Here is a 27,581-nt window from a genome sequence, read left to right on the forward strand (position 1 = left end):
ATTGTCATAGTTTATATATCAATGCTTCATCATATCATGAATAGATATTTATTTTCGTTGTAACTCTGATCACATGTTTATATTCCGCTGTTAAATTAAATTGTTCATAACTCTTATAACATGATCATATTCCGCTATTATAAACAATAAATATTATACTCTGATGTTGCATGGAAAGGGATATAAGAAATGGCTAAAATATTGTAACCTTTATTCTCTCATTTGTGATCCTGATGAAAAAATGTGGATCTTCGGGTTCTCCCTTGGAATGTGCTCGACGGAACTGCGTAATTTAGTGTTTCCGCTTGAGTATTTAGCGTCTAATGGAAGATAAGTACTCCTAGAAGGCATTAAATTAGGCGGTTCTACCACAGGTGGTATCGGAGCATAAATGAGGAAATAAAGCTTCAAAATTCTTTTCTAAACTAAAATTGGACAACCTATTTTTACAAAAAGTTAGAGCGTTTAACTATGAAGTTATATAAGTAGCCTTATTACTATGGCTATGTATCTAGGATAGATGGCACTCTGCTGACTTAAGTAGGCTTAATCAAGTTTTCTGCAGGTACACTGACTCCGAGCATAGTCCGATAGTATCGACTAGCTACAGAGAGATAACGATGTGCCAAAAATCTAAGAACGGTTGCCCTATATGTTGGCAACAATAGAAGGACATATAGGACGTGCATTCATGCATATCCTGTTTGTGCATTGTAGTGCCCGTATTGCTTATAGATACGCCATCCATAGGTGTCACGCGTGTCGTATTGTGTACGACTGAACTGTCTTTGTTTCGGAGTTATTACTGCACTGTGACTTCATGCTCCGTGTTTGCCTATGGTTCACGCCTGTCGTGACCCATGTCTCCATGTACTATTTTCTACGCTCTTGTCGGACCCTTGTCCTACCGTCGTACTAGTCATTAATGGCCTCGGACATCGCTCGCCTCGAACGCACGAAAAATTTAGTCGATTCATTCATAGTGATCCCACGTAGGAACCTTAGTGGACCACGCCAGGACCACTGACCGCTCTGTCCTTATAAGCAGGGCTTGGCTTAGCCATTGGTACCACCACTCGGTGCACTTTAGCTCGCCTAGCTTTTCTTTTGAGCAAGCTATTCGCTCAGTCCTTCCTTGCAACCACCGCCAGGGATGGTAGGAGCCTAGATTAGTAGTTACTACCTAAACATTGAGGGTTTTCCTAGAATCCTGCATGCCACCCTGCAAAAACTCAGAGTCAAAGATCGTCCTGAGTATGAGGACCATGAGTATGAAAAGCATGGCACTGAGTGGTGTGAGGTGACCGTCTACATTGGGAAGAATGAAGAGTTCCCCCACATCACTAAAGCCTAGAATGTGACCGCAACCGGGTTTCACTTCGTCGACACCTACCAAGTCATGGCCCATAAAACCTTGCGGTATTTTTGCCAGATCTATGAAGAGCCCATTGCTCGTACCCCCATGAGGTTCTTTCCACCTTTGGAAAAGAATCGGTGGGCATGGAGGGCTCGTATGGAGGCTTTGCAAGGGCGGGATGCGCAAGAAGACAGTCCAACCGTGGTGCACTTGACCACGTACCTGCTTGCTCTGGATGAGCAGTATGATCGGTAAGCCTCAGAGCTGAGGAAGTGCCTCTAGCGAGCCAAGGAAGCCGAGATCTTCTCCAGGATGCTCTAGGTGTAACTTGTCGAAGCGCATGCTAGTGTAGCAGCCACAGAGAGTCAAGAGACTGCCATGTCGGAAGCTCTGAAGGAGGCTGAAGATCGGCATGTCCATCAGTTGGGGGAGGCCTACCTAGTCACTAGGGCCAAGCAGAGGACGCTGGCTGCCGAGCGATAGGATCCCTTGATCATGGAGGGAATCCCTACCCACCCGCCAGAAAAGAAGGAGAACCGGTGTTGCAGTACCGCCAGCACCTCCACCCTCAGAAGTGTCAGAAGTAGAACCCTTGATTCCTCTCACTTAGCCATTGCCAAGAAAGGAGGCAGATCCATAGCCTAGGGCGGTAGAAGAATCCACCGAGCCCAGAAATGAAGATACGTGGTCCAAAGTAGATTAGTTGCCTAGGTATGATGTACCCATAGTTAGTAGTGTCTTTCATCATTATCCTCTAGTATTGTAATCATTCTGTTGTATTTCGTCCGTAGTTGTCGAGATCGTCCGATCATAGGAAAGGTGAACGATGTGTCGAGAATGGGAGAGTGAGTGTCCTGTATGTTGCACCAACATAAGGACATTCAGAATGTGCCTTTATTATTTCGTTGTGTTTATTGCGTTCATCTACCCTTAAGTCTCATTAGATGTGCTTATGGTTTTCAAGACGATGTTAAGTGGGTTACAAGAGAAGTTACCATTCCAATGCCAACAGACCAGACGTGATTGGATAACATAGGACACTGTATCGACTAATCGTGGATGTCCCAGTAGAACACTTGAATCTCTTTAAATCAAATCCATCGTTGGATTTGAATTCCTTGTCCCTTGTTGCGAAAGGAACCCTTATTGCCTAAATCTTCCTTTGCAATACTCCTCTTATTCTGTGATCTATGACTCCACCGCCTTCATTGTGTATAAGTTGGTAGTAGTTAACTGGTTAATAGCTTATGGTGTCGTGACAAAACCGAGGGCCCCTGTGGAGCAACTGCCACTTGGTGACGCTGCTCGACATGCGCTGGTATCGAGATTGTTGACCAAGTACCTTTACCAAGTTACACCGCTATACCTGCTTTTGATACCCTCGTCTGCCTGGACCTAGGATGTACCACTAGCTGGGCGCCATCTTCCAAACTGTAGGAAGCCATCCACACTTTCTCTTCAGTCCATGATCCGCTGCTAGTGGAAGTAGGATTCGCACCGGTTGATGAAGATCAGCGGGTCGGACTTGCCATCATAGCGCGGGAAGTCAAGCTTTTGGAAACGCGGCGGCCGATCTTGGTGGTGCTCCCCCGAACCGCCCGACGGCTGGCGCGCGGCGTCCAGGCGCTGGATGGCCTGGGCGTTGGCCTCCACGGACGTCTGGAGGGTCCTGATGGACGCGACCAGGGAGTCCAAGGTCGCCTGCAAGGCAGCGTTGGCGGCGGTGTTGACGGTGTTGTCGCCCATGGCGTCTACGCGAGGCGACGGCGACGGCGCGGCGGCTGAGGGTGATGCGGCGGCTGGAGTTGGCGACGGGGCACGGGACGGACTGGATCGCCTAGACCGTGATACCAGGTTGTCAAGGGCGTCGGGCCCTAGGGTAGCCGGCCCTCGACTATGGAGTTCGTAGTCTCGTTCCGTCGTCTAGGGCGATGTTTTTCCCCTCTGCATCCTAGGCTTGTTTGAGAAGAGACGGGAGGTTAGATGATAATATATTGCTTGTCCTGTAAAGGTTCTCCGTACAATAATATATAGCCCATGGCTTTCTAATAAAAGGAAACGAACTCTTCTAATAAAATGAAACAAACTTTCCTAAATAAAAGGAAACAACTCAAACTGGAGTCCATGCTGCCTCCACGCGCTCCGCGTCACGGCGTACGTCGCGAGCGCGCCTCCTCTTCTCGTACGGACAGGCCCCACATGACAAAGCTAGACTAATTCTAGACTAATACAAATTTGTTATTAAACAATCAGTAGCACATTCTGCCTGATGCTAGGGACCTGCTACTTCAAAATTTAACAAATCAGATTTAGGAATTCATGCAAACGTTGGTTTACTGCATCTTTAAATTTCATATTCACAGGTATTATAGTTTTTCACATCTGACATCATGTTCCTTATAGATTACGGACTTGCCTCCTGGAAGGCAACCTATTGAAACGCTTGCTCTTGAAGGAAATGATGTTGGGTTTCAAACTGTCTTCCAGGTGATGACATGATTTTGCCTTTTGTTTCTTCTGTTGGACCTAAATCTTTTTGTTTCTTCTGTGTGTATGTAGATGCAGTGAGCTCCGCTTTTCTTATGTCTTCCGTTTCAATCTTATGATGATCCGCAGATGATGAGGGATGAACTGATAGATGGGGGCAAGGTCTACCTTGTGTATCCTATCATAGATGAGTCTGACCAGTTGCCACAACTCCGTGCTGCAACGGATGAATTTGATTCCATAAAGAAAAAAAAATTGAAGGCTATCCCTGTGGGCTATTGCACGGCCGCATGAGGAGCAATCAGAAGGAAGAAACTCTTAGCAGTTTTAGAGGCGGAGAAACACGCATTCTCCTCTCGACACAGGTGATTGAGATCGGGGTCGATGTTCCTGATGCTTCCATGATGATTGTCATGAACGCCGAGAGGTTTGGAATCGCTCAACTGCATCAGCTGCGAGGGAGAGTAGGCCGCGGTGAAAGGAAATCCAGATGCATATTCCTGGCTTGCACTTCGAGCACACTGCCAAGGTTGAAGGTGCTTGAAAAATCTTCTGATGGGTTTTACCTGGCTTAGCCAGGCTGGCTAACGCAGACCTGCTGCTCCGTGGCCCTGGCAATCTACTAGGCAAAAAGCAATCTGGCCATCTTCCGGAATTTCCAATAGCTAGATTGGAGATCGATGGCGGTATTTTACAAGAGGCCCATCTTGCCGCTCTGGTAAGTTCTTCCCTTGAATTTTCTAAAAGATATTTCATAAAGTGTTTCCATTTATATTGAGCCGACTGTCTTGTAACATTCTTTGGGTTATCAACGCAGAAAGTGCTGGTCGCAAGCAACGACCTAGCATTGTATCCACGGCTGAAGGTGGAGCTCAGCATGAGGCAGCCATTGTGCATTCTTGGAGATTGACCTGTGCTACCGTGAGGTATTCAGATAGATCTCTGTGCATGGCCCTTCTAAGGCAGTCTTTTAGTTTGCATGTAGATATAACCGCACTGCTAGTAGGCTCGTAGCGTAGCCAAAGTTGGCATGCCATCTGACGAGCGAGGCATGTACTATGGATAGCTATTGGTAATAAAAAGAGCGTACCCAGTGCAGAGAGCTCCCGCTTTGTGCGGAGTCTGACGAAAGGTATCAGTGGCAAGCCTTATTCTCGCCTGTACAATGCGAGGAGACCACGACTCGAACTGACTCTACTGCTTGCACCAAACCCGCCCTTCAAAGCTATTGGTAATGACAAAATGAATATTTTCTTTTCCGAAAATTATCCCTACTGCTTTCCTGAGGGCTTGTTCGGTTAATTTCCAAACCGAGGGAATTGAGGTGCTTTGAAGATTAACCGAACAAGGCCTGAGATGGAAATGTGTATGCCTGTACAAGATAAGAATGCGCAATGTATGCAGCATGATTTCATTGGAAGTTGACCTTTGACGATCCTTGGCGTCTCCTGGTTTGACTAAAGTCCGATTCCCCTTCTGGAATTAGTTGTTGATTTTGAAGGACCTCCTTGAACTTTAATACTCGATAACATATACATCTTTACTTTTAAAGCTGGACAACCCTTATAAACCATTTATAAGTGATTTATTAGATGGTTTTGTTCACTTGGTGGTGTCTCTCTTTTATGTAATTTTCAAAGCCAGTAGGAATACAAACTTTATAACAAAATTGTAGAGCTTGACATGATCTAAAACTTTATAATTGATAGCCTTTTTATTTGAGGCATTTTAGAGGCTCAAATATTTGTTTTAAGTCACCAGATTTTAAATTTCATTTTTTTTATTTTTTCTAAGACCTCTTATATTAACATAATCTATATCAAAGTTGTAGTTCCTAGTAATGTCTGTAACTTTGTGGTTGAGTTTTTTTTTTTGTTTTTTGTTTTAACCTTGGATGTTCATGTGATCTACACCAAAGTTGTACCTTAGATATATTCTACATCTTTATAGCTCACATAATTTTTTATGAGCAGTCGTTTAGGGGCATAAATATTCGTTTTAAATTCTTGGATTTTGAAATTCATTTTCTTTGAATTTTTCAAACGACTGTTTGTTGACATGGTCTATACTAGGATTATAGCTCTCAATATGTTCTACAACTTTATAGTTGACAATATTTTTATGTAGGGTCCTTTAGAGGCATAAGTATTTATTTAAGTTCTCAAATTTTGAAATTGATTTTTTTAATTTTCAAATGACCTTTGATGTTAACATGATCTATACTAAAGTTGTAGATCTCAGCGAGTTGTAGTTGACAATTTTTATTTAAGATTGTTTAGAGGTCTAATTTTTATTTTAAGTTATCTGATTATGAAATTCAATTTTTTAAACTTCAAATGATTTCGGATGGAGACAAGCTCTATACTAAATTTGTAGTGATAAAAACATTTAAAACTTTCTAGTTAAAATTGTTTCTATTTAAGATTATTTAGATCCAAATATTCAATAAAAGACGACATGGCATAAAATCGAAGACATATGGGGAGTATATAGAAAAGCCAAAAAGACCCAGGCCCCCTTGGAAGGCGAGATTTTTTTCCTACTCCTATGTTTTTATATATAAAAAAACAAACTAATTTTTGTAAAATTTCTATATAATTCATAGGACCTTACAATCCGAAACAAATAGAGTATTTCCTAATGACCAAACTTTTCTTATAGAATATATAAATATATAAATTATATTATAAAAAATTAATGATGAAAGTATAATTTTAAAGAGCACAACCAATGAAATAGTAACTTCTATTTTTGAGACGAGCTTTTTACCTGTATAGCCCTGGAAAAAATGTATCTTCCTTGTATGGCCCTTTTTTTTTCTTAAACTTACATGTATGGCCTCGAAACGAAATTTCCTTCCTTCTATGGCCTTCCGTGCGTTTTTGTCACTTGACAGTGTTAAGTCAAGGATAAAATGACTGTTTTACCCCTAACGAAAAAATAAAATGCATAGTTTTGTTTGTTTATTATATATTTAGAGTAATATTAAGCAAATAAATTCACACATAATATTACATAATAGGACACATAATCAAGTACACAAATATATTGCAATAAAGTGAGCTTATCAAATACATAAAAAATTTCACAAATGCATATAACCATAGGTTGACACAAAAATTGTTCACAAATCTATCATATTTTCAGTCTCACATAAATAAGGTCACACAAAAGTGCAAATTCAAACATACATTGGTCTCACATACAACGAGCGAGCATGTGTTTGTTTTAGCTCTTCGGTAGAAACGCCACAAAGGGCGGTGAAGAATTCAACAATTGAATCACTTGGCAGTTTACAAAGATTTGTTCAGTAGTTTTTTCAGCCAACTCTTTCAGCGATTGGACTACGGAATCCCTCAGTATTTGATTTGATCCCAACATTACAAATTGAAGGATTTGAAGTTGCCAAGCTCATTGAAGCGTCTCTTCACGAGATTCAACAATGCTCCTTTGCTTTGAGGAATCTCTTCGAAGTTGCTCCCAATCAGCCAATAACTTCAGAATACTCATCAAGCACTGTAATAAAAATCTTATATCAAACTAACAATAAATAAGAAATTATAAAGGAGGCTCGTGTAACCTGAATCATAGTAACATGGAGAGGCGAGCCTTTTACAGAAACTGTTTGGGATGACGCAATGGAGTTAGTATCAGCAATTTAAGATCCTTGTGCTATTCTTGAGAGTGCACTAACCTGGTAGCAGACATATTATCAATTAGATGTGTTACAAGCTAAAGAAAAAAAGACTAAGAAATTCAGAAGCTATGCTTTGTGGATATTTTAAAAAACATATGATTACCGTGCGTTCAAAAAGATTTAGTCTCTCAAGATCAGTCATAGTTCACAAACACATCTGCTAGGTGCGGGAGGGGCCTCACTGCGGACTAGCCGTGGGAGGGGCTGCCTGGTGGCTCAGTCGGGCTTGCCGCTAGAGGGGCCAGCTGCTCCGCACAGGACGCGGGAGGGGCCACCTGATGGGGCACTAGGCTAGCCGTGCTAGACCTGCTCTAGCCGCGCTCGCGCTACCAGTCGGGCGGCAACGCCTCCTCCATGCGGAGCCCGTTGGTCAGCGATGGGAGAGAGGCCGGTAGGCCCTAGATCCAGCGGATCCGGTGGCAGAAGGGCCGGCAGCGGCGGCGTCCATCTCCCCTATGTACGCGGTGGTGGTGTTTTTCTTCAAACCTGCTCGATCCTGGTCAGGTGCAGTGGAAAGGAACTAGAGGATACGAAGGAAGAAAACAGAAGGGCATTTCAGTGGAGAAACTAACGGTACACCCTAACAGATACGATAGAAGGCCATATAAGGAAGATAAATTCGTTTTGAGGCCATACAAGGAAGTTCGAAAAAAACGGGCCATACAAGGAAGAGGCATTTTTTCTAGGACCATACAAGTAAAAAGCTCTTTTGAGATGGAGGAAGTATGTTTGATCAGAGGCAGTTTGAGAGAGCACCAGCTTAAAAGCGGTGGTACTAGCGCCCGAACATTCGGACGGACCCCCGTGCCTGCTGTAATGCCCACGCCAGCGCCTATCATCCCTCGTGCTTCCCTACTTCCTACGCCCTTCCACGCCTGCTGCGTCGCTGTTAGGTCGAGATGGCGACTAGAGGGGGGGTGAATAGTCCTTTTTAAAACTTAATCACATTGGCTAACCGAAATAAGTGCGGAATTAAAACTATCGGTCTAGCCAAGACTATACCCCTCTATCTATGTTCACTAGCACCTTGCGAAGATATTAATCAAGCAACAAAGGTGCCGGGCTAGCTAGAGCTCACCTAATCAATTCTAGGAGCAAGGTCACACAAACATATGCCACTAGTACTTTAAGCTATAAGGAAACTCCTACACATGCTAGTAAGCAAAAGCACAAAGCCAACTAAGCTCACTAGCAATGCTCAATAACAAGGCAACCAATGCCGAATTAGAGAGCGCAATTACTTAGCTACACAAACTAAGCAAAGTGACTAACAAGGTTACATAAACTAAATTAGCCACGCAAGGGAGCTACTTCTATGCTACACAAGCAAGAAGATAATTAACAAGCTACACAAGCTAACTAATTACTAAAGCAACAACACAAGCTCAATGTATATGAAAGTAATTGCAAGCTTGTGTAACGGCAATGCAAACCAACGGGAAGAACAAGGTTGACACGATGATTTTTCTCCCGAGGTTCACGTGTTTGCCAACACGCTAGTCCCCGTTGTGTCGACCGCTCACTTGGTGGTTCAGCAGCTAATTAGCATCACCCGCTAAGCCCGCACGTCGGGTACCGCAAGAACCTACCCCTTGAGTGAGGGTAGCTCAATGACACGCTTTACTAAAGTTGCTCTTCGCGACTCTCGTGGGGCGAGCACAAGTGCCCCTCACAAGCACTTCTCCGGAGCGCCGCATAAGCTTCTTGCGGGCTTCGACGGTGATCACCACCAAGTCATCTAGAAGGTGACAACCTTCAAGAGTAACAAGCACCACCGGCTTACAACTCGATCACCTAGTGCCACTTGATGTAACCTCACGATGCAATTGCACTAGAATCGCTCACTTACACAATCGAATGATCACTATCAAGTATATGTGTGATGAAGGGCTCCCAAGCACTCACAAGCATGGACACTAAGTCCCCTTAGGTGCTCAGCACCAGCCATAGCCGAAGACCACTTCTATTTATAGCCCCAAGGGCTAAACTAGTCGTTACCCCTTCACTAGGCAACTGTTGGGTCGACCGGACGCTCCGGTCATGTTGACCGGACGCTCTGGTCGTGTTGACCGGACGCTGGACCTCAGCGTCCGGTCGCCCGATGACAGCCACATGTCACCTGCATTCAACGGCATTCTTCCGATCTCAACGGTCATATTTTGACCGAACACAATAGCTTCAACTGACCGGACGCTGAGCGTCCGGTCGTTTACAGTAAGGTACCGACCTTGACCGGATGCGTCCGGTCACACGTGATCGGACGTAGCCCAGCGTCCGGTCATACTCTAGCTCCTGCGTCACCATGCGTCAGCCTGACCGAACGCGCCCTGCCAGCGTCTGATCACTTCCAGTGCCAACGTCCGATGCACTCGGTGAGACTCTATCTTTTCTATGTAAGGCGCCGGTGGAGTTTTTTCACCAAGTTGATCCACATCAACTCCAACTCCATCTCCTTTGTAAATGTGCCAACACCACTAAGTATACACCATCATGTGTAAGTGTGTTAGCATTTTCACAATTATTTCTCAAAGGGTTAGCCACTCAACTTGTCACGCCACTCAATCCTAGCGACGATGTAAAGTTAGATCACTCGAGTGACACTAGATGACCGATATGCAAACAAGTTTGCCCCTCTTGATAATACGACCATCTATCCTAAACCCGGTCATAAACTTCTCTACACACCTATGACCGGTGAAATGAAATGCCCTAGGTTATATCTTTGCCTTGCGCATTCTATTCTATCTCCTCCAACATCGATGCAACACATGCACCAACACGATCGACAATGATATGATCCACTTCATATCATCACGTGATCATATTGGTTCATCGATCTTGACTTTACTTGCTCTTCACCGTTACCATCGTCCATCGGCGCCAAGTCTTGCTCAAGCTTCACCGCCACACGGTCCATCACTCCAAAGCCTTCGACTTGCCCTTCACGCTTACAACCGGTCCATCAAGCCAAGTCTTATCTTGATCTTCTCCACCTTGATCACATGACTCAATGTCATGTCTCATGTGCATTTAAGCTCCTTCATCATCACATGTGTGAGCTTTGCAACATCTCTAAGCCATTTTCACCTTCATGGCATATGTTGCTTACACACATGTACCTGTGGACTAATCACCTGTGTATCTCACATAAACACAATTAGTCCACCTAAGTTGTCACTTAATTACCAAAACCAAACAAGGACCTTCAGCCGCTCTCCTCCATGCACGGCGCCCCAGTAGGCAGCTGCGGCAATTGGCTCATATTGCAAAATGCACAACACCCCTGATCTACTTTTGAAACATCCAAATTAAACAATTGCAACATACGTATGAAACAACTGAAACATTCAAAACATGCGCTAGAAACACATGCAAAAACACATGAAAAACGCTTAAAAAACAATTGCAAACATATGCAGCACCCAGATAAAACACTTAGAACATATGTGTAAACACATATGCAACATCCAGATAAATACAATTGCAACATACGTTTGAAAAAAACAGATGAAACATTATGAAGAGACACTTGCAACTATGTATATAAGCATTGCAACATTCCGTTCTACTTTTGCAACATCGGCATAAAACACTTGAAACATACCTACGAAACATCTGAAACACATAAAATATGCTCTTGCAACATGGGGAAGCCCGAGCCGGCGTTGCGTGAGCACCACCACCACCACTATCGCTAGCAGCACTGGGCTTGGCTCGGCCAGACGGGCGGCGCGCACGATGGGTGGGAGCGAGCGGTGCGGGATGGGCGAGCACGACGGGCGAGAGCGAGCAGCATGGGATGGGCGCCTGGCAGCAGCAAGGCGAAGTGGGTGCGGTGTCCAGACGGGAAGGCTACGGCTGGAGAAGGCCGCCGCGTTGGAGAAGGCCAGCGGCGGGTGAGCGGTGCGGTGGATGCGCCCGTGGCGGTCGAATGCGTGCGGCAGTGGGGAAAAGAAATGTCGCTTTGTTTTTTATTTTTTTGAGACTAGAAGGTGGAGCGAAGGAGACATGTTGGACCCGTTCGTTGGGTAGGCCCGAAAATGAGCCGTCCGGACAGAAGATGCCTGAACAGACGTCAAAGGCCAAAGATCATGAGAATCACTCATTCATTTACGTTGGGAGCTACTAGAACTTAAAAAAAACTTGTTTCACAAGAATCAGCTTTTTCATCCTGTCCCCTCTGGAAATCCAATCAAATCACACGTCATAGAATGAATGAACAAAACTGATCAAGAATCACTCCGCAACCGGGGCCTCTCTCCTCAGTCTTTGCTACAGTCGTCCACTTGCAGGATGCAGCACAGGCATGGTCGACTTGTTAGTGACTTCGAGGAGCCGTGCTGAGTAGCTTGGCGGTTGTCGCAGCTTGTAACCACCTCTCGCCGTCTCGCGTGTCCAACGCACTGCGCTCGCCGTGAAACGCCACGTGGATACTTTTCCACGTGGCCTGTTTTCATTGGATTGATGACTCAATTCGCGCCGGTCCTGCTCTTCGATAAAATTTGTTCTAAGCACCTACTAATTCATGTATTTTAGAAAAGCTCCTTGTTAGTAGTATTCTCGTGAGGTGGCAAAGCTTTAGTTCATAAATCTGAAAACATACAGCGGCCCGTAGCCAAAATCTCTAATTGCAATAAAACGAACAAAAACAATGAAAAAATCCGGAATCCAAAATATAGCAGTGGCACACGCCCTCTGCACCTCCTTCCCGTCCTCGAGATCGTTCTCCCCTCCTCTGCTCCCCTTCCCCCGCGTGCTCCTCCAGCCACTCCGCACCCCAGATCTCCGAACCCTAACCCCTCCTACATGCCATTGCACTGAGCGGCAGCCGGTAGCCACACGCCATGTCGCAGCCCCGCAGTTGGGGAATCCTCCTCGCCGTCCTCGTCGCGGCGGCCGTCGCCGTCCCGCCGGCGAACGCGGCGGTGGCAAGCATCGACCTCGGCTCAGAGTGGCTCAAGGTCGCGGCTGTGCATCTTGCCCCGGGCCGTGCTCCGATCGCTGTTGCCATCAACGAGATGTCCAAGCGCAAGTCCCCGGCGCTCGCCGCGCTCGCCGACGGCAACCGCCTCGCTGGGGAGGAGGCCGCCGGCATCACGGCGCGGCACCCGTCCAAGGTGTTCGCCCGCGCGCGGGACCACTTGGCCAAGCCCTTCTCCTACGTGCAGTCCGTCACGGAGTCGCTCTTCCTCCCCTACGACCTCGTCCCCGACGCGCGCGGCGCCGCCGCGGTCCTCGCCGATGACGGGCAGGTATACTCCCTCGAGGAGATCGTCGCCATGGTGCTCCACTACGCCGCGGGGCTCGCCGATGCGCACGTTGGGGCGCCCGTGCGGGACGCGGTGATCGCCGTGCCGCCCTACTTCGGGCAGGCCGAGCGCCGGGCGTTGACGCAGGCGGCGCAGCTGGCTGGAATCAACGTGCTTTCTCTCATCAACGAGCACGCTGGGGCCGCGCTTCAGTACGGGATCGACAAGGACTTCTCCAATGCGTCGCGGCATGTCATCTTTTACGACATGGGCGCTGGTAGCACCTACGCTGCATTAGTGTACTACTCGGCATACAATGCCAAGGAGTTCGGGAAGACAGTGTCCGTTAACCAGTTCCAGGTGAATCCCTCTCTCTTGGCATTTCTGGTAGTTGTTCAATTGCGCCTCTCTCAGATGTCTGATGGCAATCTGAAGAAAGTATTTCTCATGGCTAGTATGATAGATCTGATGAAAATATGCTTTTCTTTTATTGAGCTGTGCTGCTATGTGAGATGATGAGTGACAACTCCAGAACAATATATTGCTAAAACTAATTGTCTGCAGGTTAAGGACGTTAGATGGAACTCTGAACTTGGAGGCGTTGAATTGGAAATGCGTCTGGTCAACTATTTTGTTGATCAATTCAATAAGCAGCTTGGTAACGGGGTTGATATCCGTCAGTCTCCCAAGGCATTGGCTAAGTTGAAAAAGCAAGTTAAGCGCACCAAAGAAATTCTTAGTGCAAACACTGCAGCTCCAATTTCAGTAGAATCTCTGTATAATGATGTTGATTTCAGGTGCATCTCTACTCTATCTTATATACTGTAAACGCATAACCAGTGGTCAAGAAATATGGATGCAGCATGTAAAAAGGTCAAGAATCAAGATAGATGAAAATGCACCCAACATTGCAAAATTTACTATCAAACCTAATTTGTCAGCTTAAAATTGTTCCGGAAAGAACGGAACTATGACTCTATAATTAAAGGTGTCCTGGTAGCAGACCTGCTAGGTTTGGAGTTTGCATGGATGAAAGATATCTTATTTGTCCAAGTGTCTTGACATGTGTCAGATTAAATTTGATTATTTTTTCCCTTTTGAAGTGCATCGATGCAATCTCATCTAAATAAAGGTTACTAGAATTGCAAACAAAGGGTGTGTGTCAGTCCTGGATCACTTGGGCTACTTCTTAATCGACTCCATGTTAGCTGTTGAAGTGTTTTATATGGAGACTTGGAGATTGTGTTCTGTAATAATCGGGTCAATTATGGGGAGAGTCTTAATGGTTGAGTTTTTTTCGTTTTTTTCCCTAGCTTATGCTTTCAGCTTTCCTTGGTTTAGACCCTGTATAGTGAGCTTGTGGCCTTAAATAACAGTTGTGGCAATTTTCATTGTGTTACCTACTGAGCTTATGCACTTTTTTTTTTGTTACAGGAGTACCATAACACGTGAGAAATTTGAAGAGCTCTGTGAAGATTTATGGGAGCAAGCTCTAACTCCAGTTAAAGAAGTGCTGACACATTCTGGGATAAAGATTGATGATATCTATGCTGTAGAACTAATAGGAGGAGCTACCCGGGTTCCAAAATTGCAGGTTAATAAATTTGGCTATCTTTTTAGATTTTTTACTTAAACTCTGTGTCATTGCGGTGCTTTTGAAAATCACTTCTTTTATATATCTATTAGCTAGAAGCATCTTCGTGGTGTCTGTAATAGAAAAAATCTTACTGAAATTAGTAACTTTTCCCATAGCAGACTAGATTTTTTGCAGCACCAGCAGAGTAGCGACGTACTTTCCCTTAATTCTATTAGCTGTCATGGCATTCAGCAATCAGCATACTAATTATTTAGTCTTTTGAGCATTTTCTCTGAACTGCTTCTCGCTTATAGAAATTAATCTAGTATTATTACATGGGTACATGCATGGATGTGACATACGTTACTATTTGCTTTATACGTTTTCCCTTCTTTTTAACCAATAATTTTTCGTTATAAATTTGTTTAACTGCTTTGCATTTGCACTAATCCTTTTTTATCGTGATCTTAAAAGGGTTGTAAACTGTTTCTGGTCACACATAGAGTTTCATTCCTTATCTGTTTAGAGAAAAATATTTTTTATACAATATTTATATAATCCATCATTCCTAATTTGGTAACCTTTTCAAATGGGGTGTGTGATCTACAACATTTTACATTTTTGCCTCACTGACAACAATATTGTTCTCTTGCTACAGGCTAAGCTGCAGGAATTTCTGGGTCGACGCGGGCTGGATAAACATCTTGATGCTGATGAAGCAATTGTTCTAGGAGCCTCACTTCATGCTGCTAACCTGAGTGACGGGATTAAGTTGAACCGTAAGTTGGGAATGATTGATGGCTCTACTTATGCTTTGGTACTTGAGATAGATGGTCCGGGTTATGTCAAGGATGAAAGCATTGATCAAACTTTGGTGCCAAGAATGAAGAAAATGCCAATAAAGGTTAGTAAAGCTGTTTTCCTTTTGTCTTCAAATTGTGGGTGAACTCTTCATCATGTATCTGGAAGGATACATCTAAAATAGCTCGATACCCATTTGTTATCTACAGATGTTTAGGTCCATCAGACATACCAAGGACTTTGATGTCTCTCTCAACTATGACAAAGCTTATGAACTGCCTCCAGGCATTCCATCACATAAGTTTGCAGAGTATTCCGTATCAGGGCTGACAGATGCCAGTGAAAAGTAAGTGACCATACTTCTCTGTGTATTTTCAACTTCAAGTCTTGATCATAAACTACTAAATTACTAAACATTCTTAATGTAATTCATCCTTTTAAACATATATGTTATTGCCATGCCGATATCATTCAAATTAAAATGCTCAATCTTATCATGAATTAATTGATATTGAACAATGTAATTTTGTTGCTATTCTGTTATTTGTACCCACTGTATGCTTAATTTTATTGCATAAACTAAACATATGCCTTTCTTCAACCAGGTATGCACACCGTAATTTATCTGCACCCATCAAAGCAAATCTACATTTTTCTTTGAGTAGAAGTGGAATTATTGCTCTTGATAGAGCAGAAGCAGTAATTGAGATAACTGAATGGGTTGAAGTTCCAAAGAAGATATTGACTCTAGAGAGTAACATCACCAATCAGAATTCATCTTCCGAAGTAGGAGCAGCTAATAGCACAACAGATAGTAAGGAAAATTTGAGTTCTGGCAGTGATACTAATTCCAGCACTTCCACTGATGAGAGTAATGCTCAAGAAATTATTACAGAGAAGGTGCTAAAGAAAAGAACATTTAGGGTTCCATTGAAGGTAAGCGTTGCTCTGGTAATTCGGTGGGAATATTGGCACAGCATAGTTCAATTCGAATGTCAATTATTTATATAGGTTGTGGAAAAAACGACTGGTGCTGGAACAATTCTTTCGAAGGAGTTGTATTCTGAAGCAAAAAATAGGTTAGAGGCACTCGATAAGAAGGATGCTGAAAGGAGGAAAACTGCTGAACTTAAGAATAACCTAGAGTCATACATATATTCTATGAAGGAGAAGGTATATTTTTTTATGCTTTCTTTGTTGACACTTTGCTAAGATGGTTTGGTTTTTAAATTTTCTTTTTAGCATTAATGTACATCATGTATTTTTGTCATCGTACCCCCAGATAATGGGTGATCCCTACTTTGTATATGTATATTAAATTTTAGAGTATTGATTTTTCACTGAAACTCAATGCTACCTGATAATCTTGTTATCTAGATAAACTTGAAAATGCAACAAAGGTTTACTCTTTATTACACATCTTATTTGTCTGCCTGCTTGCTGACATTTAATATATAACAGCTGGAAGAAAGCACAGATATTTTGACTGTCTCAACCGAACAGGAGAGGGAATCCTTTGCGGAGAAACTTAGTGAGGTTGTTTAAAGCTTATCTTGCTCATAGTCTTAGTTGACGATTAAGTCTTCCGCTGAAGTAGTGATTAGTGAAGTTGTTTGTATGACAATTGCAGGTGCAGGATTGGTTATATATGGATGGTGAAGATGCTCAAGCTAATGAATTCAAAGAGCGCCTTGATCAACTTAAGGCCATTGGCGACCCAATTCTTTTCAGGTAACTAACTGTTTATACCCTTTAGTTCATATGAATCAATGACTGAGATTGTATTGTTTTCCCATTACCCAGATTGAGTGAATTAAAAGCCCGACCAGCGGCCTGTGAAAATGCTCGATTGTATCTTGATGAGCTGCAAAAGGTATCAACAAGAGAACCTAATAGCGATTTTTAATTAAAATAGTTATGTTGTTTAGTGCATCTGAAGAGATACTTTCGGCATAAGAAACAGAATAGTTCAATCTATGCATCATATAATACTCTGTTGGGTTTGTACACTTTGAACACAAGACACTTACTAATGTTTAAAGCAGAAACCTTGGGAAGAATGGTGCAACAAACAGAAAAGCTTTGCCTCAGTTGCACAACTTGACACTGCGACAATTTAAACAAATTTTCTTTTCTTGATTTTTTTTTTTTTTGCTTTCTTTTTGGGACAGTCCTACTTGATTCTCTCAGGCAATAATTGTTCTAAAGTAATAAGTACAGATCATGCTTCTCCTGCACGGCTGCTACATAAAAAGGGCGTACCCAGCGTAGAGAGCTCCCGCTCTGTGCGGGGTCTGAGGAAGGGTGTCAGTGGCAAGCCTTACCCTCGCCTGTGCAATGCGAGGAGACCGCGGCTCTACCGCTTGCACGGCTGCTACATGCTTGTCTTATATTGCAAAATTAATTGATCAATAATTTCGTGGAAGCAGGAAAAAGGCTAAATTTACTATACACCGAATTCCACAGCAGGGGACAAAACCGTTGTTTTACATCCATTTTATCCATGTTGTGAACTGCTCAGTATAACTGTTCGACCTATGTAATGCATGGTTGATGTGTTATTCTGTTCTAATTCAGTGCACGTTTGGTTTTTCAGATTGTCAAGAACTGGGACACAAACAAACCATGGCTCCCCAAAAAGAGAGTAGATGAGGTAAACCTGTGAGCTTAATGAAGTTGACTTTGTGATTATGTGTAATGCTCATTTTGTTGGTCGTGTAATGCTCTGGTTCTAGGTTGTAAGTGAAGCAGAGAAAGTGAAAGCTTGGCTGGAGGAGAAGGAAAACCTGCAGAAAAAGTATACCTTTCGAGTCAGCTTGCTTTTTTTTATTGTCTTGTAAAAGGTGGCTAACTCCCGTTGAAAATTTTGCAGTACCCCTATCTATAGCCCACCAGTTTTCACATCTGAAGAAGTTTATGAGAAAGTTCTGGACTTGCAAGATAAGGTTAGTAATTTGGTAGAGCGCCCTATAAAAAGTTATGCATACTACTCATGGTAGTAAGTATAATGTGTGCTCTTTCATTGTGCAGGTCTCAAGTGTCAATAGGATTCCAAAACCAAAACCCAAGGTTGAGGAGAAAACAGCAAAGGAGGAAGAACCTGCTAGCAAGGAGAAAACTACCTCTTCGGAATCTGCACCCAACGAGGGTGAATACACCGAAACGTCTCAGGAATCTAAGGCTCAAGAAGAGGATCAGTCTGCATCAGCCAACACTAGCGATTCAGAACCTGAATCTCATGACGAGTTGTGAGTACCAGAATCCATAGACAGGTCGGAAAGACGCATTACGCATATACTACAAGAAGGCAGTTTGAGGATAAATTTTGGTTGCTCAAATTTTCCCAGTTTTTATTTGACGACCAAAAGACGAGGCTACGTAGGGTGTAGAGCCAAAAATATTTCATCGGTAGTTTCTGATCATGGTGTAAGTTATTCGCCTCAAAGGCGTAGTTCAGGATCTAGAATCGCATTGTTGTACTGAACTCGTTTGATTTTTTTTAAATGAGGAATGCTATATATAGATTTTACACCAATAGAGCATTGTTGTACTGAACTCATTTGATTCTTCTTTAAATGAGGAATACTATATAGATTTTTACGTCAATACTTGCTATGTTTAATAATGATATATAATCAGATGTATTTCCGTCGGTGGAGGAATAGAGTTTAATGATAATAACAGCCTCATAGGCATAGATTCAAACTCCCGACCTTAAAAGCCCAAACAGTGCAAGGCTCCTCTGCCTGCTGACAAATGTTTTATATTCTTGCGATTGCTGTAGCAAGTAGGCAAACAGGATAGACACTGCGAGTACACCACCATTAGGCTACCACCAGCGACGGTTATTCTTGCCGTTGCAAGTACATCAACCGCTCAGGAACTTGTGATTGTAAAACAAACTGAGTAGACACTGTAAGTACATCAACATTAGGCTATCCGCAACGGTTATGCTTGCGGTCTGAGCTTTGCAGCCAGTACACTTGTGATTGTAAAATAAACAGAATAGACACTGCGAGTACATCGACATTAGGCTGTCAGCGACGGTTATGCTTGCGGTCTGCCTCTAGCTTTGCAGTAGTACAGAAAAAATCTCTGAGTATCAAGTCCGGTGGTGCGAGAAGTAGGTGCAAATAATCACATGCTCTTCTTGTATTTTAACTTCCTTCCTGTCAAGGCAACGCAGCTATCTTCAACTTCAATGTTACTTGGATTCAAGCCAAGCAAAATGCTAGATCATAGTACGAACCAATGATTAAAAAAAAATCAAATGACAAACAAGACTACACTGTTAAAGTTCAACGTTTTCCTTAGTCTACCTGAATGAGTAGGTACTATGTGGTCAAGCCTTTTTTAAAGAGCAAAATTCATGAGCAGCCCCTAAAATTTCACAGTGGTATCATCCGGGGTCCCCATTTTGATACTTGGGTCTCCACACTTGTCCCAAGCGCTAGCATTGGACCAAGCGTGGCATGTTGACTGTGTGTCGACATAGACTTGACATGTGGACCCAACATGCCACATCAACACATAGTCAGCATGCCATGTCACTGCATGAGCGGGTCACAGCCTGTTTGGACCAGTGCAACAAAATATCAAAATTTAAGAGTTGGAGACCTAGATGATACCACCATACAAGTTCAGAGACTTAACATTAAAATTCGAGAGTTGGGACTCATGACACCATTTGTGCAAGTTTAGAAACCGCTCATACCTTTTTAAAATGAGTCTGCCCCACAACACTTCTACTTGTAGTAGTCTATAACATCATTTAGCACCATTTTCATCCTTGCCACTTTGATTCATGATGTTGACTTTTTTTTAAGGTAATTGGTAAAAGTTCAATCTAGCATTAGGTACATATGCCTCTTTTGGAACAGAAAAAAGAGTATACAACAGAAGCAGGGAAACAAAACACATAAACGAATTAGAGAATCATACCATGGTGGGAAGATATGAATTATGTTTCCAACCAGAAGATCCACATTGTCACATATCTTTGGACTGAAGATAATGGTCCTCCTAGTTCTGCTTTCATCTATGGTGCTGTCTGCTGAGGCATTACTTATAGCAGTATCCTGCATGAACATAAGTTCCATGAAAACATCACTGTTGCAGAATGCTGGTAAAACATCGTTTATGTTCACATAAGAGTCAGTTCATTAGAAATTTGTCTAATGGCTACAACAAAGGATACCTTTTGTCTAGTCATCTAGATGCAGCAGAATAACTTTCAATTTTAGTTTTGTAGCATTGCATAATTGGTCAATTCAGACATTACTTTTCTAAAGAGCATACTGTTCTGGATAAGAAAGTCACAGACAATCATCTTGAAACATTTTTTTCCCAAAATGTTTGTTCAACTTAGCAGCATGAGAAGCAAAATGTTATTTAATTTAAGAAGATTACTGCCACATGAGTAGATAGGAGTTTTTCGAAGATGGAGGCATGGAGCACAGACATTGCTCTTTTCCTGGAACATGCAGCTGCAGACTGTTAGCTTTCCTTCCAATGACCTTGACATGATCTGAACAGTAGTTCCCTTTAAATCACCTACGAATTTGAACTGTCAATATCTCTTAAATCCATGTATACAAACAGACTATGCCTAATCCAAAGCATATAAGTGGTACCAACTACCAACTGCTACTAACAGCACCACCTGAATAACCTTGCTCTCTGCTATACCGTCTCAAGAACTCCGCATGCCAATCTTTCTCCATCTGCATAATCTGTTGCATTCTTCCATAGTTACCAGCTCTGCCACAGAGCAAGACCAATAAATAATCAGAATTCCAGTGCAAATGGTCATTTCAATAAGATTTGGCAAGAATTCAAGATTATTATACCCTGTTGATCTCATTGAATTCATGGCACCATCCAAGTTTGTTGGATTGAAAACTTCTTGGAATAGGTCAGCCATAGTTTGCTGGTTCTCATCTTTGTTCACCAAACTCAAGTGGTTTTGAGTAGCATCCTATTCCAGGATAAAAGAAAAATATGTTGAGTATCTCAATTTTCAAATGAACAACGACTAATATAAAGTGTTTATGTTACCATACTTCCTCCTCGCTAGATGTTCCGTCAATTACATGCTCCAAGGGGTCCTCAATGTCAATACTCCTGTCTCCTAGAATAGCTAGTGTTTTCTTGTCGGAAGAAAGGAGTTTTGGCTTCCAATGTTTAGTTCTGGTGTGTTGATGTGACTGCAATAAAATTTACAATATTCAGAGGCAAGCTAATTCTTGTCTGAGAACCCCAAATCATGAAATAACACCACAAGAAACACACCAAAGATGCTGTCTCGACATAAGAGCCACTTCTACCCTGTAGATCTTCTAGAAGTTCTGCAACTGAAAGATTTGCTTTCTTGATCAAGCAGGGAAACTCTGATGGCAGATCATCAGTTTGTCCCTTGACATTTTCGAACGGTTCATCCATCAAAGCTTGTGAAGCTTTAGTTGGTGGCACTCTGGATGAAAGTTCCTGCTCCCTGATTGATATGCTTGGAGCATGTTGGTGCAACTAGATTAAAATATTCAGAAGCAACATAAGTGTGTGTAAGAACTCCAAAAAATGAAAGAAGAATGCAAGACAATACACACCAAAGATGGTGTCCTGACAACAGAACCACTCCTACGCTGTAAATTATCTAGCAGCTCAGAAACAGAAGTATTTTCTTTCTTGGTTGGAAGGGCAAACTCTGGTGCCAAATCTTCAGTTTGTTCCTCAACATTTTCCAACCGTTCAGCCACCATGGTTTGTGAAGCTCTAGTTGATGGCACTGCAGAGGTAACTTCTTGCCCCCCAGTGCACAAGTTATCAGTCTTAACATCTAATGGAACAAAATCATATCCTCGTAATGAGAATCTAGGCTTCTTTACACTTTTGCTCCCTGTAGTGGGGAAACAGAGGACACACGTTATATTATCCAACTGGTATAGTTTAACAAAACAAAGTAATCCTTTGTTCACAACAATATCTCTATAAGAGAAGATGCTGGAAATGAGATAACATACTTCTGCTTGTTCCAGAAGAAAGGAATGAGGTGCTAATAGGATATTTGCATACACTCGCTAACTCATCATCTTCTTCTAGAACTTCATCCCACCCATCTGATTTTCCATGGTCTTCCATTTTGTTGCTCTACTCTCTTTGTCTGGAAGCTGGACATGCTAATGAGAGTCTTGTTGATGCTAGAACATCCTGTTGATACACACAGAGAGACGATGGCACATGTTCAACAAGCATCTGTATTGACTCTACAAGGGGCGCATACCTCCTACTATTATAACAGCCTACAACAATAAATAGAACAAAGTGAAGTCAATAGCCCTGGGGATATGCAGGGTCCAGAAACCCCCAAAAAATCGAATAAGAGCTATTCCATACCAATAGTGCTCCCCTAGAAGTTGTTTTATGGAAGCACCTTAAAACTTTTCCAGCACTTTATGGGGCCACTGTATTAGTAGATTACCAATGACCTCTTCCCCTATATTTAATTTCTTTTATTTCCATTCCCTTGTGCTCAATTATCACATCATAACAATTCAAAGTTTATGTTTCTACTGCACAGAATTCAACAACATCCGAATTCGTAATTTTTAAGTCAAATTCAAACATAGCACAGGATTCCAATGCACTAAATAATCTACAGAATAAATGCTTCGTGGTCATTTGGCAAACTCCACTTTTTTCATACAATTGGAAAGTCTACCAAGGGGAAGATAGGACAAAAAGACGGTGTATTGCAACTGATTGCAGGTCTGGAACTAGGAGCAGCAAGCTAATGCTGGAACTCTGCTAGTTTGTGAGTTTTCGTGAATGCTTCGATCTTTTGTCAGTTGGACAGTCGCTGCCTCCGCAGGTAACTCTGCTAGTTTGCGAAACCACCAATGTCTGTGACATGCAGTGGCGGATCCAGAAACAGACCAAGGGGAGGCTAAATAATATAAGCCTAGAAATCATAGTTACAGTAATGGAAAGGCTGGCAATACAGTTTCATGATAGATACAGAGATGCACATACCTCCTATAATCAGGAACTGCGCCCAGTCATTCCGTCGAGCATATTGTAAGCACCTGCCAACGCGATCACTACGCCCTCATGCCGTGTGCTCACCGCCCGCCGTGCAAGCAAGGCAACCTGCGCCCACGTTACAACAACTCAACAAGTAAGTAAGGCTTTCTAGCTGTGGGGCTTGATGCCAGCAAGCAAGATGACCGCACACGTTTTTACCTCAGCAAAGTAAGCACCTGCAGCCTGCGCCCTGCAGGGGTCGCCGCCTCGCCGGGGTCGGAGCTCGCCAACGCCAAGTCGCCTGCAGCCCTGCGCCCTGCTGCCCTGCTCCGAGTGACGGAGCCGGAACTCTGGGAGTCCGTCGGACGCCGCAACGCCGACGCGGACGGGAACAGGAGGGGGCGCGGCTTCGTGTCTGGTGACGGGCTGGTTCAGACTTCAGAGGAGCTGTGAGTTGGGCCGTGAGGACCTGCTCCCTACACATTTGGCCCACGAGTGGAATATGAAACTACTTTTTCCGAAACCACTACTTTTGCGTATTATATATATATATTTTCCAGTTAAGTGTCACAGGACTGGCGTGCACCGCATCAGAATGCAGTAACTAGCGCCCAGACGTCCCCCAGATGTCCGGACGCAGCTCCGCCACATCATGTTCTGTCCCCCGCGTAGGGTGCCTCGCGTAAGATCTATTTATCTTACATGCAAATGATTCAATATTTATTTTAATCTTTTTTAACAACAAGACCTAAAAAATAACCCTTACCGCAAATGAGTCTTCAGGAGCGAGGATACTCAGATTTAGGTTATGCCTCTCCTAACATCTAAAATAGGTCTTCGGTACTATGTTGAAGGCTATAGGTATTATGTGGGAGACCCATTTTAGGTTTGGGTTCCACAATGGGTCTCCTGTCAGAGACAACCTAAGGTAGCGTTTAGTTGAAAGTCGAAAGCGTTTGGCTGAGAGTCAAGGTGTTGTGGGATGGTCATGTCTCTAATTTATGGGACATGATGATTTTTTTCGGTTTGGTTGAGTAGAAATGGGATCAATCCGTTTTCAGTTTGGTTTGGAGACATTAAAAGTGGAATAAGTAAATGACAGGTGGAGCCTGTCAGTTTTTTCTTTTTTTCTTTTTCTTTTTCTCTCCTTATCCCTTTCTTTCCACGCAACCTCCCGCGACTCCTCCGCACGAATGCGTAGCAGGGCCAGGGTGGAGGGCGCCCGCACGACGACTTGCAATAGGGCAGCCCCGCGCCTCCTTCGCCAGAGCCCGAACGCGCGCTGCCTCAGGCTTTCTCCACGCGGCGCCCCGAGCCTCCTCCGCCGGTGGGGTTGGAGCTCACGCGGCGACGGCAAGCCCGGCCCCCAGAGCTCGCCCTCCGCCGGCGACCTCGCCGTGCCTCCTCCGTAGCCCTCGACCCCACGCCTCCTCCGCCCTCCACCCCGCGTCTCCTCTGGCCCGCGCCTCCTCCACTGGAGCTCGCCGGGGCCGGGCACGGCGGCGCGCGGCTCGCTAGGGCCGGGCACGGCAGTGCGCAGCAAGGCCACAGGCGAAGCTCGTCGGGACTAGTATGGGAATCGCTCGAGCGCGTGGCTCCTCTCTCTCCTCTTCTCCGCGATCGGCACGGCTCCTCTCTCCTCTTCTCCTCCGCGTCCGCGTCCAGCACCTTCGTCGCTCGCTCGTCCCACCTAGGACAGACCTCCGTGAAATTTTGGGGGACGGGGTCACCCCACATCTCACGTGAATATTCACGTCGAGGATGTCCCAGCTCCACTTCGCCTCCGAACCAAACAGAGCTGATCCTGGGGCCAATCCCATTCCATCCACCTAGTCCCCCCCAACCACCGAACACACGGTAACAGAGCATCCGTCGCCCTCGTGTAACAGGAGAACCCGTTCGACTGTAGGGGGTCTCAACCTTGCTGCGCCCGCGTCACCTGTGACGTGGCTCGCAGCAAGCTGTATAGTCAGGTTCTACATCTCCTCGCGCCGTGCCACAAGCTTATGCTCTAGGACCTTCGGTGGGGCCAACGAAGGCAGCATGTCATACAGGGACGGGCTGCGTGCGCCAACGCGGACGTGACCTCCTCTGGTGGAGCGCTCCCCGCTAGTTTACCAGCCGGCGCCGCCATGGCTCTTGCACTGGCTCTCTATTCCTCTCTCAACAGCCCTACATTGAGGTCTACTTTTACAACACTCAGATAAAACAATTACAACATACATCTAAAATAGATAAAACATTTGGAACATATACTTGCAATATATCCATTGTAAACATATGCAACATCCAGATAAACACACTTGCAATATACGTTAGAAATAGATAAAACATCTGGAACATATGTGTGAAACATGTTGTTGCAACATATGTGTGAAACATATGCAAACATCCAGATCAAAATGTGTGCAACATACGTTTGGAACAGATGAAACATTTTGAACAAATGCTTGCAACATGCCTCTGAAACACTTACAACATATGCAATATTCCCAATCTAATTTTGCAACATCCATAAGAAAACAATTGTAACATACCTTTGAAATGACCGAAACACCTAGAACATACATTTGCAACATAGGGGAGGGAATCTGGGCTAGTCAATCTCGGGCATCGGGGTGGGAGCCGACGGTGCGCGAACACCACTAGCATCCAGGCATGCTCGTGGGTGTCCTTGGCTTGGCTAGGGATGACCCGAGGTGCCTTGACACGTGCGCCCAGCGCCCATCGCCAGGGCCGGCTACGGCGAGGCATCCTGGAGGCGTTGGGGGTTAGGGAAGAGGTTGGGGAGGCGCTATGCTGTCAGCGGACGCGACATAGAGAGTGAGAGATGGGCAGAGCAAAGGCAACGCACGCACGTAGGATGGGGACGCGGTGGGTGGGCCACGAGACACGCGGGTCAAATCCACGTGGACCGAGCACGCGATGAGCGGGGCGAGCGACGAGAGGCCGCGGTATCGCGGACGAGGTGGAGTGTGTGTGCGCGGTGTCCGGATGGACGGACACCCGTGTAGAAGCATTATCGCATAAGAATAGGCATCACCTCTGCTCCTCTAGATATGTCGGTGACATGGGAGATCTTGCAACGGGCGAGAAATACTTATAGCGAGTCGATTTAGTTCCACCCTTGAACATTCAATTCGTTTGTGACGAAACATCGATAGTTATGCCTTGGGGCATGAGTGCCTTTTCTAGTGTCAGGAATTAGAAAAATGAAAAAAAGAAAAGAAGCTAAATGAATATGGCATGGAAAAGAAGATGTTCACGTGCTACGCGGCAAATTTGTGAGGCCAATATCAAAAGTGGTAAAACTAAGGTCCTGCTCGGCATGGCTCCACTTCACTAGTGAAGCCGTTTGTTAGGCTTCAGCTCCATGAACAACTCCATCAGTGAATCTAGAGCCGTTTTGATAAATTGTTTGGTAAAACATCTCCACATATAGAGTTCTTTAAAACATGCTATCATAGAACGCCATTGCAGGATGAGGTGAAGCTCGGTGAAACCACTATTTTTGGCTTCATCCCACCTCAAACCTCTGTGAGAGCATGATTTAAACGGCTTTCTGAGTGAAGCCGTTTTGTGTTTACCCCGTTTGACACAAAACGGCTCTTGAAGACGGTGAAGAAGCCCTATCAAACGGGGCCTAAACCCACTCCCAAACATGACAAATAGTTAACTTTCTTTGTTTGGCCAAACTAGATTGGATAGAGTTTACACTGGTGAGTGGGGCAACCTACCCACTCGCTAGCATTCAGAGGCAAGAAGCGGTTTATAGATTTGAAAAGTGGTAGCTAGAGGCGGGATGGACGTAGTATGGTTTATGAGTACAATTGTACCTCTAAATTTTTTAGAAATACTAAGCAAGTGTATATATACCTATAATATATTATATATCTAGAACACTTATTAAATAGCAACCTCTTAAGCTAAGTGCTCATCCGAACGAGAAAATTATCTATATGAAAGGACATAGGATGCCGCCTAGAGGGAGGTGAATAGGTGTTTCTAAAAATTAACACCTTTAAATACGAAAACAATTAGAAAAGGGAGTTTCCAAAATAGAAACTCCAAATTAAGAGTAATACTACCCCTCACAAGTTAACCAAGGAGTAAGCAAGGTATAAAGAATATATCTAGAAGCTACAATGCTACAACACAAAGTTAGAACAGAGAATAAATATTTTCAGCGCAAGTACGAAATACCGGACGTGTCCGGTATACATGATTTCTACAGAGCAGCCCCGAACTTGCTCCTTTAGATTTCTATCTTCTAGCCAAACTGCTGGTACCTACTAGAGATGTCAATATACATAGAGAACCTGCACAAGAGCTGGAGCAACACAAATATCAAATGAAATGTGAATTGAGACACGATATTTGTTTTACCGAAGTTCG

General features: G+C 44.0%; 2 protein-coding genes and 1 pseudogene across 4 annotated transcripts; 2 read left to right on the forward strand and 1 right to left on the reverse strand.

Moving 5' to 3' along the window:
• Positions 1–3,101: 3,101 nt before the first annotated feature.
• LOC136466082 (ATP-dependent DNA helicase homolog RECG, chloroplastic-like) lies at positions 3,102–4,754 on the forward strand (annotated as a pseudogene).
• Positions 4,755–12,201: 7,447 nt separating this feature from the next.
• On the forward strand, positions 12,202–18,773 carry LOC136467605 (heat shock 70 kDa protein 17-like). 2 transcript variants are annotated; one of them, XM_066466368.1, is made up of 14 exons: positions 12,204–13,150; positions 13,355–13,587; positions 14,225–14,384; positions 15,025–15,270; positions 15,377–15,513; positions 15,773–16,103; positions 16,179–16,340; positions 16,629–16,703; positions 16,798–16,898; positions 16,971–17,040; positions 17,764–17,820; positions 17,903–17,964; positions 18,040–18,112; positions 18,198–18,773. In XM_066466368.1, the coding sequence occupies exons 1-14, from the start codon at positions 12,386–12,388 to the stop codon at positions 18,417–18,419; spliced, it is 2,694 nt and encodes an 897-aa protein (XP_066322465.1). In that variant the 5' UTR covers positions 12,204–12,385; the 3' UTR covers positions 18,420–18,773. The 2 variants fall into 2 exon arrangements, with proteins under 2 accessions (XP_066322466.1, XP_066322465.1); XM_066466369.1 differs by lacking the exons at positions 17,764–17,820; positions 17,903–17,964; positions 18,040–18,112; positions 18,198–18,773 and adding an exon at positions 17,388–17,756 and having other exon boundaries at positions 12,202–13,150.
• Positions 18,774–18,887: 114 nt separating this feature from the next.
• LOC136464308 (uncharacterized) lies at positions 18,888–23,652 on the reverse strand. 2 transcript variants are annotated; one of them, XM_066463272.1, is made up of 11 exons: positions 23,406–23,652; positions 23,196–23,312; positions 22,187–22,465; positions 21,773–22,062; positions 21,459–21,692; positions 21,230–21,373; positions 21,017–21,144; positions 20,830–20,927; positions 20,629–20,720; positions 20,109–20,245; positions 18,888–19,336 (listed from the first exon to the last, which is right to left on the reverse strand). In XM_066463272.1, the coding sequence occupies exons 3-11, from the start codon at positions 22,302–22,304 to the stop codon at positions 19,270–19,272; spliced, it is 1,308 nt and encodes a 435-aa protein (XP_066319369.1). In that variant the 5' UTR covers positions 22,305–22,465; positions 23,196–23,312; positions 23,406–23,652; the 3' UTR covers positions 18,888–19,269. The 2 variants fall into 2 exon arrangements, with proteins under 2 accessions (XP_066319369.1, XP_066319371.1); XM_066463274.1 differs by having other exon boundaries at positions 22,187–22,373; positions 23,406–23,650.
• Positions 23,653–27,581: the final 3,929 nt, after the last annotated feature.

This window comes from Miscanthus floridulus, chromosome 7 (assembly GCF_019320115.1).
Source record: "Miscanthus floridulus cultivar M001 chromosome 7, ASM1932011v1, whole genome shotgun sequence".
Classification (NCBI taxonomy): Eukaryota; Viridiplantae; Streptophyta; class Magnoliopsida; order Poales; family Poaceae; genus Miscanthus; species Miscanthus floridulus.

Bases quoted from the DNA above. Each gene is read 5' to 3' on its own strand.
- LOC136467605 (XM_066466368.1), top strand. From the start codon at position 12,386: ATGTCGCAGCCCCGCAGTTGGGGAATCCTCCTCGCCGTCCTCGTCGCG. The intron at 15,271-15,376 runs GTTAGTAAAGCT...TGTTATCTACAG, and splicing joins TGAAGAAAATGCCAATAAAG to ATGTTTAGGTCCATCAGACA. The intron at 15,514-15,772 runs GTAAGTGACCAT...TTCTTCAACCAG, and splicing joins CTGACAGATGCCAGTGAAAA to GTATGCACACCGTAATTTAT.
- LOC136464308 (XM_066463272.1), bottom strand. From the start codon at position 22,304: ATGGAAGACCATGGAAAATCAGATGGGTGGGATGAAGTTCTAGAAGAA. The intron at 21,693-21,772 runs GTGTGTATTGTC...ATTTTAATCTAG, and splicing joins TTGTCAGGACACCATCTTTG to TTGCACCAACATGCTCCAAG. The intron at 20,928-21,016 runs GTATAATAATCT...GCTCTGTGGCAG, and splicing joins AATTCAATGAGATCAACAGG to AGCTGGTAACTATGGAAGAA.